A 13,468-nucleotide genomic window follows, 5' to 3' on the forward strand; every position below is an offset into this window, starting at 1 on the left:
TACTAGCAGGACACACCCCTGTCCAACATGTACATTGTGTAAATTAGCAGGACACACCCCTGTCCAACACATAAGCCATTATGTGCAATTAGCAGGACACACCCTGTCCAACATACATTATGTACTAGCAGGATACACCATGTCCAACATACATTATGTACTAGCAGGACACACCCTGTCCAACATACATTATGTACTAGCAGGACACACCCTGTCCAACATACATTGTGTGCTAGCAGGACACACCCTGTCCAACATACATTATGTACTAGCAGGACACACCATGTCCAACATACATTATGTACTAGCAGGACACACCCTGTCCAACATACATTATGTACTAGCAGGACACACCATGTCCAACATATGACAAACAAGCAGGACACACCCAAGTCCAACATGCATTATGTACCAGCAGGACACACCATGTCCAACATACATTATGTACCAGCAGGACACACCCCGTCCAACATACATTATGTACTAGCAGGACACACCCTGTCCAACATACATTATGTACTAGCAGGACACACCCTGTCCAACATACATTATGTACTAGCAGGCTACTCCATGTCCAACATACATTATGTACTAGCAGGACACACCCTGTCCAACATACATTATGTACTAGCAGGACACACCATGTCCAACATACATTATGTACTAGCAGGACATACCATGTCCAACATACATTATGTACTAGCAGGACACACCCTGTCCAACATACATTATGTACTAGCAGGACACACCATGTCCAACATACATTATGTACTAGCAGGACACACCATGTCCAACATACATTATGTACTAGCAGGACACACCCTGTCCAACATACATTATGTACTAGCAGGACACACCATGTCCAACATACATTATGTACTAGCAGGACACACCATGTCCAACATGCATTATGTACTAGCAGGACACACCATGTCCAACATACATTATGTACCAGCAGGACACACCATGTCCAACATACATTATGTACTAGCAGGACACACCATGTCCAACATACATTATGTACTAGCAGGACACACCATGTCCAACATACATTATGTACTGTTAAGGGACACACCCTGTCCAACATACATTATGTACCAGCAGGACACACCCCTGTCCACCACGTCCAGTCACATACATTATGTACTAGCAGGACACACTATGTCCAACATACATTATGTACTAGCAGGACACACCCCTGTCCAACATACACTATGTACCAGCAGGACACACCCTGTCCAACATACATTATGTACTAGCAGGACACACCATGTCCAACATACATTATGTACTAGCAGGACACACCCTGTCCAACATACATTATGTACTAGCAGGACACACCCTGTCCAACATGCATTATGTACTAGCAGGACACACCATGTCCAACATACATTATGTACTAGCAGGACACACCATGTCCAACATACATTATGTACTAGCAGGACACACCCTGTCCAACATACACTATGTACTAGCAGGACACACCCTGTCCAACATACATTATGTACTAGCAGGACACACCATGTCCAACATACATTATGTACTAGCAGGACACACCATGTCCAACATACATTATGTACTAGCAGGACACACCATGTCCAACATACATTATGTACTAGCAGGACACACCCTGTCCAACATACATTATGTACTAGCAGGACACACCATGTCCAACATACATTATGTACTAGCAGGACACACCCTGTCCAACATACATTATGTACTAGCAGGACACACCATGTCCAACATACATTATGTACTAGCAGGACACACCCTGTCCAACATACATTATGTACTAGCAGGACACACCATGTCCAACATACATTATGTACTAGCAGGACACACCCTGTCCAACATACATTATGTACTAGCAGGACACACCATGTCCAACATACATTATGTACTAGCAGGACACACCATGACACAACACATGTCCAACATACACATACTAGCAGGACACACCATGTCCAACATAGTACTAGCAGGACACACCATGTCCAACATACATTATGTACTAGCAGGACACACCATGTCCAACATACATTATGTTCTAGCAGGACACACCCTGTCCAACATACACTATGTACTAGCAGGACACACCATGTCCAACATACATTATGTACTAGCAGGACACACCATGTCCAACATACATTATGTACTAGCAGGACACACCATGTCCAACATACATTATGTACTAGCAGGACACACCCTGTCCAACATACATTATGTACTAGCAGGACACACCATGTCCAACATACATTATGTACTAGCAGGACACACCATGTCCAACATACATTATGTACTAGCAGGACACACCCTGTCCAACATACATTATGTACTAGCAGGACACACCATGTCCAACATACATTATGTACTAGCAGGACATACCATGTCCAACATACATTATGTACTAGCAGGACACACCCTGTCCAACATACATTATGTACTAGCAGGACACACCATGTCCAACATACATTATGTACTAGCAGGACACACCATGTCCAACATACATTATGTACTAGCAGGACACACCCTGTCCAACATACATTATGTACTAGCAGGACACACCATGTCCAACATACATTATGTACTAGCAGGACACACCATGTCCAACATACATTATGTACTAGCAGGACACACCCCTGTCCAACATACATTATGTACTAGCAGGACATGTGTCCAACACACCATATCATTATGTACAGCTAGTGTACTAGCAGGACACACCATGTCCAACATACATTATGTACTAGGGACACACTGTGTCCAACATGCATTATGTACTAGCAGGACACACCATGTCCAACATACATTATGTACCAGCAGGACACACCATGTCCAACATACATTATGTACTAACATACATTATGTACTAGCAGGACACACCATGTCCAACATACATTACCAGCAGACACACCCCTGTCCAACATACATTATGTACTAGGACACACCCTGTCCAACATACATTATGTACTAGCAGGACACACCATGTCCAACATACATTATGTACTAGCAGGACACACCATGTCCAACATACATTATGTACTAGCAGGACACACCATGTCCAACATACATTATGTACTAGCAGGACACACCATGTCCAACATACATTATGTACTAGCAGGACACACCATGTCCAACATACATTATGTACTAGCAGGACACACCATGTCCAACATACATTATGTACTAGCAGGACACACCCTGTCCAACATACATTATGTACTAGCAGGACACACCATGTCCAACATACATTATGTGCTACAGGACACACCATGTCCAACTTATGTGCTAGCAGGACACACCATGTCCAACATACATTATGTACTAGCAGGACACACCATGTCCAACATACATTATGTACTAGCAGGACACACCCTGTCCAACATACATTATGTACTAGCAGGACACACCATGTCCAACATACATTATGTACTAGCAGGACACACCATGTCCAACATACATTATGTACTAGCAGGACACACCATGTCCAACATACATTATGTACTAGCAGGACACACCATGTCCAACATACATTATGTACTAGCAGGACACACCCTGTCCAACATACACTATGTACTAGCAGGACACACCATGTCCAACATACATTATGTACTAGCAGGACACACCATGTCCAACATACATTATGTACTAGCAGGACACACCCTGTCCAACATACATTATGTACTAGCTTGACAGTGTACAGTACAGAGATATATCAAGGGTAGATGGGAGTTTTGGAGGGTGGCCGGTCCTTAACCCTCTGAATTTGTTATGTTCTTATGGGATTAATTGTCTTGATAACCGTTGATTCACTAACCAATGACTTTCCCCGGTCCCTAAATGCGTCAGTTATCGGGGTACACCTGTACTATAATGGAATATATTTGCTTACTTTCTAAAAGGTTCAAACTACCATTAATCTGTATATAGGGAGCCTCATTTGACGACCTTAATACAACTGTACATGAACAGAATCATTATTAAACTACGCTACCATTACTATATAAATATTGCACCAGAGATTCATAATATACAAAATGGTTCAGCTCCTGAAAAGCCTTTCATAAATGCATCCTTCACAAATTGGCTCTCCTTTCCTGATAGATTCCCATTATTAAAGCTGAGACTGTTCCAACATCCAAATTCTCTGAATATTTTAAAGTGCCACAATTGTTATCAATGACCCTCATGCAGATAGATCTAGTAAGGGCATACAACAGGCTGGGTTAGGATATAATAGGGGATATTGCCAAAGTTAATGGTAAAGAAATATATTAGTTGGATGCATTACAATCATTCCTCAGCCTCCAGCTCTGATAGAGTAACTATGATTATAAAGAGACAAGAGGTAAACAAAAGAGACATACGGTACCTTAACTGCAGGGTGACCTTGACGCAATGCTCCCAACACCATGGCTCTTCTTCCTGTCCCCTTCTGGATACACTGACTCCCTACACGTAACCCACTGTCTACGCCACCGATCATGGCAAGAGCGGGATATACTTCTTTACAGAGCTGTTCCAAGTTCATCTCATAAACAAGGTTTTGTTTACATAATTTCCCTTTAGCAGTGCCCGTCCTTCCATCCAAGAGGTCACGATCTTGTTCCAGGTTTTTGTCTGTTCTTTGGTTGTTTCTGTCGTCATCGTCAGAACATGATCCAAATTTCTTCTTTGCCCTCTCTTCTTGTTCAAGTCTTTCATCTAGTGTCAGGACGTGCCCTTCGTTACCATCATCTGTGGAAGGTTCATATTCAGAAGTAACTTCTTCAGTTTCCGATTCACTTTTAGAAGCTGTTTCGATACTTTCGTGAAGATCTTTTGGCTGCGGTATGAGTTCTTTTGTCTGATTAAGACGTTCAATTATACAATCGTTAACCTGTTGCGTCCAAACTGAGGCTTCGTGGAGCTGCCGGAGTAGAGCAATGTGGGCTTCTGCTAAGACGGCAGCTTGAGGGGCACACAGCGGGTCCCCGGGATCAAGGTCTCGTGGTGAACCTCTAACTTGCATGTCCACCATCTTTACTTTCTCACCAGGGTTTGTGCTATAGAACATGACACATGGATAAAGCTCCGGGGCATCAATATTTTCAAATGCAAGCCGTGGTTCTTCTCCGTTCTTGCCAAAGCTGAGAGTTCTGGCCTCCATATCCAGCACCACTGTGATGTAATCCCCTTGTGTAAAACCTGGTAAGGACACACTTAGTTCCCCATTGTGGTACAGATTTCCCGAGTAGGCTCTATAAAGCCACATGTCCGAGGAAGTCCTGTGGCTGTAATCGCGAACTGGATATTTTGAGACACCAACACACGTTCCTTCATTACCCCGGTTCTCTTTGACAATGAGAAATTTCCACTGATAACAGCCCGAGGTAATGGGAGTGGACCCTAGACCATAGCCACGTCCACCTGGGATATGAACTAAGGTGTGTCCTCCCTCCACTGAGCAACAAACAGACTTGTCAGGATCAAAGCCTACTTCTTGAACTGGCAGACTGTCATCAGGAGAATCTGGTCTTGATTGTTCATCCATCAATTCTGGACTGGACAGTCTTACAAGATGTCTCTGCAGTTCAGTCAGCAATTGGCTTGCCTTAAGGTGGGCTTGAGCAGATGGTATAACCCACATATTAGCTGCCAGCTGCATGAACAGCTGTCTTACAACCTGTTCCCGAGCCTCTAGGTCAAGATCGGAATATGGTAATGTTGCACCCAGTAGAGTCAATGCTAGCACTCGAGTTCTTACACTAATGACCTGAGGAAGGTGAGATTCAGCCTGCTCTCCGGTCACCAGCAGCAGAAGGCGGACCCACGGCTGACGACCCACGAGGACTCTCACCCGCTGGTTCACACACAGCCGCCTCACAAACACGAGAAGATTGCCCAAAGTCACTTCCAAATGTCGCCTTTTGCGAGCATCGGCAACGTTACTGTTCTGGTCAGCATTGAGCCCAGTAAGACGTAATTCTAATTTCCTCTGACCTGCTTTCTTATCTTTTTCACCCACATCACTTATATCCATAACTTTCCTCTCCGTCTCGTCGGTCTCCGCTCCTTTAAACTCTGTGGTCTTTTCATCGGGAAGAGTGACGTCTTGCTGCATCAAGTTCTTCCATGTAAATTCATTTGCCTTAATGATGTGGTTGACCAGGTCCTCAACTTGTAGGTGTAAAAGATTCATAACCTGAGAGAGGACTGACTCACTGATGTCTTCTGCATAATACCTGTAACACACAATGCATTGTCTATTACATTCATTTGAATGATTTGTAATGATGAACAATACTGAAGAAATAACTGAAGATTCATGAGCAAAATGTAAAAGAGCCTGCTCACACTGAGGCTGGAATGGACAAAATCTGATGCCAATTGTCAGAATGAGTGAGTCAAGTTAACAACACATCTCACAGTATATTCTAATCACATCTAATTTGAATCTTTCAAATTTTATCTTAGAGGGAAGACAGTTTCCCTCTCCCTAGAAGACACCAAGTCGTATAACGGGTATTAGCTAAGCTGACAATATCATATATCACCCACCGCGGCGTCACATATTGTCCGAATAATTTGCATCAGAATTTGTCCACTTATGGCTTCAGTGTGAGCAGGCCCTAATACTGAGGTTAACTCCTGCAGGATGAAGGAGCAGAGCATTAAACATTAAGGATTGATCCTAAAATTCCATTTTATAACATAACATGGATTGGACATTTCATGTGGGGTCAATAAGTGTATATTTTCACAAGAGGTTCCCTGCACCCCTTACTTGTGCAACTGAAACTATTTTATATTTTAAAATTGACTGTGAACAAAGAATCAATGTGTCTCAAGACAAGACTGGCTCTCAAAGATGCAACTGGGAAACCTTGGTAGTCCCTTGGGTTGAAAGCTGAGAGACGTCACCAACACAAACACTCTGGGATCCACAGTTTTTGGTTAAAAAGATAGTAAAGACAAAGGAAGTCAGAAGGACCTGAAGCACCTGATCCACACTGAGGATAAACAGGGATTTTAGGATTACTCTCTCATGTATAGGTCAGCATAAATTACACAACTCATGTACGTGAAGCCATTAAGTACAGAAGGGAAGACGAAGGCAATAAAGCTCAATGAGTTAGCACCACCACCACCCAGGAGTGCCAATCATACTGGCCCACTCACCTGTGGCAAGTAAAAAATCCTTAGAGTGAGTCAGATTAAACAAAAATCAGTAGCCTGTCAGGCAAGTGATTATTTTGCCTCGGGTGAAAGTGAAGGAGACCTGGTAAGTAGACCTGACTGTTGAAGAAATATACTGATGGGTATAATAATAACAACAGAGATAAGTAACAATGTGCATGATAATGTTGTTTATGACTTGTCAGTTGACTCATCAACACCCAGGTGAGGGGGCTGCAGTAATTAATATTATACTGAACGCCAGCAAGGCTGGATAAAGGCTGTAGAGGGACTTTTAATGCTTGACAAGAAATGTGCACCAGTACAGGTTCATGACCTGTACTGTAACAACAAAGACTGTCTCGTCTCGTCTCAGGGAAATGTTCTTGTCTACTGGTAGGTCTGCCTTGCATTGAACAATGTGTTTGTGATACATATAGAGCCCAAACATCACTTCTTTCCTTCAAAGTTGTCATACATTGTACTCCGAGTTATTTGAGCCCAAAATCAGCCTTCTAAGATGAAAAATAACAGAAATAGCGAATCTGCCCCCATGGGGAAGAGGGTGCTGGCTCCCTGCCCCCCATAATGGAATGCCACCCTGGCCCCACGCCTAGAGCTAACCCCAATGGTCCTAGGAATCACCCCAATACAAGGGCCAAATTATACATCTGGCTAGGTGTACTGTTGTTGCAGAAGTTTAACTGCAAACAGTATTGTATATGTACAATATATTGTAAATAAACAAAATATACTATACTACTGTATACACTATACTGTGCTCACCAGCAGATACTGTCATCTTGGGCTTGTGATGCAGGCAGGACAAATGGTGATAGGATGATACAGGATGACCTGCCTTTGTCCTGTACCGTCTCCTGTAGCAGGTATTGCTAGCTGAAACTTTCCTCCCGGTTCATGAAGGAGGGATTGTACATGCACTGTACTCTGTACATACACTCTCCACACACTAGCCTACTGTGATACAGTACTTTCACACTTACTAAATGTACAGCACAGTATACATAGCTGTAATTACTTTTTATGTCATAATACTTCTTTAACAGTATTCTTGGCTGATTATATGCTGGTACAGTAATGCATAGTACTGCACAACACAGATCATATGTGAAAGCAGCAGTGGGTGAGTGAACAAGCTTGTAAAATGGCAGCAAACAATGAACTAAGAGACTCATGATGCAAGAGTTAGAGGACATAGGCTGTGAGATACAGCAGTCAATCATAGGCATCCCATGCAGTTACATGACAGCAGTAGCCAATTGTAGCTCACGAGCATTCTGAGCCTACCCATCCATGCACCCGGCACTTGTCAGCATGTGATGCAAATGCTCAGAAGTTTTGGGAATGCTAAAATTTTATTTTCCAGATAATGGAAAGTTCCAAGGATGAAAAATTCTGGTTAATGAGGATATTAATTATACAGTACAATAATTAATTGTTTAATTTCAAAATTATGTGACATCATCCTGGAGACCTCATATATTATCAAGGACTTACTGTACCATTAAATATCTAGAGGGAACTTGACTTATCCATCACTGGTATGAGGTAACACAGGGATCACTGGTTAACTCGCTCAACCTTCGCGTACAATTAAACCAATAAAATAATGACCATTACAGAGGAAAGTTGATCCAAGACTTCTGTAAGAAATTGTAAGGTGAGTCTGTTCTTCCAATTCACTCACTGTGAGAAGTAAGTGAGCTGTTCCCTCCTAATAACTTCAAGGGACTGGAAACTGGCAAGAAGTAAGAAGGTTTGCAGATAACTTCCTTTTATGGCTGAGAGAGACCGAGGCTCCTGGACTACTGGGTGGGCTTCAACCCCTAACATGATTCCCAGTACTGGCTGTACTAAAGAGTGTTTGTGGTGACCATAAAATGTGTAAAGACTGAGACCACAACACAACATGGCAGGAAGATCCTTCTGTTGCAGGAGGGTTTAGAGCAGGGGTCCATGGATGGGCTTCAGGGGGTCCTTGAAGGTCAGATAAAAATTTAACATTTATATTCAAGCCAAATAACAACAACCTTCTCATTGAAATGAACTTTTGAGCAGAATTAAAGTTTTGTTTTGCTTAATTTGCACAAGATCATTGTATTTCATTTTTGTATGGAGTGGCCATTAATTTTTGCATAAAAAAGTGTGAAACATAATTATTTGTTAAGATTGTTTACTTTATTCATACTTTGTGTATGTCATACACTGTATGAGGCAATGAATTTTCAATAAAATAAAGAATATTCATTGCATGTACAGTTGTGCTTATGTGCATTTTTCTAGGGAGGGGGACCATAGCTTTCATCAAATTCCCAAAGGGGTCCGTGACTCAAAAAAGGTTAAGAACCACTGGTTTAGAGGGTCACCCCGGGATAAAAACTTTGATGTTTATAATTGATACGGTGGTTTATAAGACTACTGAACTGTATTTAAAAACTATGATTTTCTAGATGTAGAACAACTATTTATTGCTTCTTATCGTAATATATACTGGTAGGCATAAGGTGACCACAACTGTTTAAGTTACTCACACTTCAAAATTTAGGCAACTAGGTTTGGGGACCACAGACCACCTGGAACCTCAAGTAGTACTAATAAGAGAGACTGAGTCAACTGGGCGATAAATAATGTTTACAGCAGAAAACACTGTCAGGCCTCGTCCGCCTAGATGTTGTGTTCTGTACTAAAACAGATGAAGCTCACTGCCACAAGGGTTCACCAGTGAGTCTTCCCCATACTCATAAAATGGAGTTCATAATTTAGTCTTTTACATTTATATCTTCCATCAGTTGAGAGGATGAACTTAACATAAAACTCAAACAAACAATTACGAGTGACACATTTAAACTTAAATTCAAGAGATCTTCTTAAAAGGATTATGTACAAGTATAGAACAAATTCAGACAATTTATGCTGTTTTTTTGTAACTTTAACTAATACTACAATGGCAATATTTAATAAGTACTTAAAATGTACTGTACTGTACTGTACTTACATACAGCAACTTCAGGTAATTCCATGACTTTTAATGTGAATTTTTAATTTTGCAGCAACCTAAATTATTATGTCTGTCAGTTGTCTCACCAACTTATGCAACACAGAAATAAGATCTTATCAGAAGTAGTTAAAATACCCTGTAAACCTTCACACTTACCCTGTTAAAATAGTAAGTATCTGAAAGAGTGTGTGAGCTGCATGAGGCAGAAGATCTGACGGGGAGGGGTGTGGAGTGTGGCGCAGGGTGGGGGGATCATAAGGGCAACACATCCTCACTAAGGCATCAAGAAGGCCACTTGACACAGCCAGGCTCAGATCAGAAGCTTCATACCGCACACTCAGAGCAAATATGGTCAGCAGACACAGGCGTTCCCGAAGTCCTGTTGGGTGAGATGAAAATGTTAGTATCAACACTTAGTGTGGTCAATAGTGACACTCCTGGTCTTAGTGTGGTCAATAGTGACACTCCTGGTCTTAGTGTGGTCAATAGTGACACTCCTGGTCTTAGTGTGGTCAATAGTGACACTTCTGGTCTTAGTGTGGTCGATATTGTCATTCCTGGTCTTAGTGTGGTCAATAGTGACACTCCTGGTCTTAGTGTGGTCAATAGTGACACTCCTAGTCTTAGTGTGGTCAATGGTGACACTCGTGGTCTTAGTGTGGTAAATGGTGACACTCCTGGTCTTAGTGTGGTCAATAGTGACACTCCTGGTCTTAGTGTGGTCAATAGTGACACTCCTGGTCTTAGTGTGGTCAATAGTGACACTCCTGGTCTTAGTGTGGTCAATAGTGACACTCCTGGTCTTAGTGTGGTCAATATTGACACTCCTGGTCTTAGTGTGGTCAATAGTGACACTCCTAGTCTTAGTGGGGTCAATGGCGACACTCCTGGTCTTAGTGTGGTAAATGGTGACACTTCTAGTCTTAGTGTGGTCAATGGTAACACTCCTGGTCTTAGTGTGGTCAATGGTGACACTTCTAGTCTTAGTGTGGTTAATAATGACACTCCTGGTCTTAGTGTGGTCAATGGTGACACTCCTGGTCTTAGTGTGGTCAATAGTGACACTCCTGGTCTTAGTGTGGTCAATAGTGACACTCCTGGGCTTAGTGTGGTCAATAGTGACACTCCTGGGCTTAGTGTGGTCAATAGTGACACTCCTGGTCTTAGTGTGGTCAATAGTGACACTCCTGGTCTTAGTGTGGTCAATAGTGACACTCCTGGTGACACTCTAGTGTGGTCAATGGTGACACTTTTAGTCTTAATGTAGTCAATGGTGACACTTTTAGGTCTTAGTGTGGTCAATGGTGACACTCCTGGTCTTAGTGTGGTCAATGGTGACACTCCTGGTCTTAGTGTGGTCAATAGTGACACTCCTGGTCTTAGTGTGGTCAATAGTGTGACACTTCTAGTCTTAGTGTGGTCAATGGTGACACTTTTAGTCTTAGTGTGGTCAATGGTGACACTCTTCTTAGTGTCTTAGTGTGGTCAATGGTGACACTCCTGGTCTTAGTGTGGTCAATGGTGACACTCCTGGTCTTAGTGTGGTCAATGGTGACACTTCTAGTCTTAGTGTGGTCAATGGTGACACTTCTAGTCCTAGTGTGGTCAATGGTGACACTCCTGGTCTTAGTGTGGTCAATGTGGTCAATGACACTTTTAGTCTTAGTGTGGTCATTGGTGACACTTCTAGTCTTAGTGTGGTCAATGGTGACACTTCTAGTCCTAGTGTGGTCAATGGTGACACTTCTAGTCCTAGTGTGGTCAATGGTGACACTCCTGGTCTTAGTGTGGTCAATGGTGACACTCCTGGTCGTAGTGTGGTCAATAGTGACACTCCTGGTCTTAGTGTGGTCAATAGTGACACTTCTAGTCTTAGTGTGGTCAATGGTGACACTTCTAGTCCTAGTGTGGTCAATGGTGACACTCCTGGTCTTAGTGTGGTCAATGGTGACACTTCTAGTCCTAGTGTGGTCAATGGTGACACTCCTGGTCTTAGTGTGGTCAATGGTGACACTCCTGGTCTTAGTGTGGTCAATGGTGACACTTCTAGTCTTAGTGTGGTCAATGGTGACACTTCCCTGGTCTTAGTGTGGGCTTACAGTGACACCTGTCTTAGTGTGGGTCATTAGTGACACTCATGGCCTTTAGTGTGGGTCATTAGTGCACTCATGTCTTAGTGTGGCCACGGTGACACTTCTAGTCTTAGTGTGGTCAATGCAGACACTCCTGGTCTTAGCGTGGTCAATGTTGACACTCCTGGTCTTAGTGTGGTCAATGGTGACACTCGGTCTTGGTGTGGTCAATGGCACAATTCCTGGCCTTAGTGTGGTCAATGGTGACACTCCTGGTCTTAGTGTGGTCAATGGTGACACTCCTGGTCTTGTATCACGGTGACACTCCTGGCTTTAGTGTGGTCAATGGTATACTTCTAGTCCTAGTGTGGCTCACTGGGTGACACTTCTAGTCCCAGTGTGTTAATGGTGACACTTCTGGTCTTAGTGTGGTCAATGGTGACACTTCTGGTCTTAGTGTGGTCAATAGTGACACTCCTGGTCTTAGTGTGGTCAATAGTGACACTCCTGGTCTTTTAGTGTGGTCAATGGTGACACTTCTGGTCTTAGTGTGGTCAATGGTGACACTCCTGGTCTTTTAGTGTGGTCAATGGTGACACTCCTGGTCTTAGTGTGGTCAATGGTGACACTCCTGGTCTTAGTGTGGTCAATGGTGACACTTGTGGTCTTAGTGTGGTCAAGAGTTCATTAAAAATTAAATATTTTATATAAAATATGTGATATCCCCATTAGCCGGAACAATTGGTGCAGAGATTTTCTGGGAATGAGAGATATCGGGATAACTAGAGGACTCTCTCAAACATGAAAAAATCCCATATCCCTGGAGTTTTTCCGGTTACTGGGAAAAAATTCTGAGAGTCTAAATTATACATCTTGCACAAAAGGACATTAGCCGACATCCCCAGAATGTTTCTGGGTGCTGGGGAAAGGTTTTTGAGAGTCTAAACTGTGCATCTCGTCTCGCACGGACAAACACCCTCCCATTACATCTAGACTACACGCACGAGCGAAAATGCCTATGGCTGATGAAAAACTGTACTGTATAAACATATATTTTCAGCATCTGTGTAAATGTGTTAGACAAATGAAACTGATACCATAATGATCCTGATAAATTCTCTACAAGATGTTCCCAATAAGAGATCCTTAAACAAAACAAGGAGTGACATGTTAGTTTTGATCATCGAAGAAATGGACCTGGGTATATTAAATACTG

General features: G+C 42.6%; 1 protein-coding gene across 1 annotated transcript in view; it reads right to left on the reverse strand.

Moving 5' to 3' along the window:
• The window catches only part of LOC121869749 (probable E3 ubiquitin-protein ligase HERC1), a gene marked incomplete in the record, with an annotated part of 301,592 nt that overhangs the window by 67,640 nt on the left and 220,484 nt on the right, over positions 1 to 13,468 (reverse strand). The window contains 2 exon segments of the mRNA XM_042371322.1: positions 4,376 to 6,227; positions 10,337 to 10,559. Of these exon segments, the coding sequence (XP_042227256.1) occupies positions 4,376 to 6,227; positions 10,337 to 10,559 (2,075 nt within the window).

This window comes from Homarus americanus, unplaced genomic scaffold (genome assembly GCF_018991925.1).
Source record: "Homarus americanus isolate GMGI-L3 unplaced genomic scaffold, GMGI_Hamer_2.0 scaffold23578, whole genome shotgun sequence".
In the NCBI taxonomy this organism is placed as follows: domain Eukaryota; kingdom Metazoa; phylum Arthropoda; class Malacostraca; order Decapoda; family Nephropidae; genus Homarus; species Homarus americanus.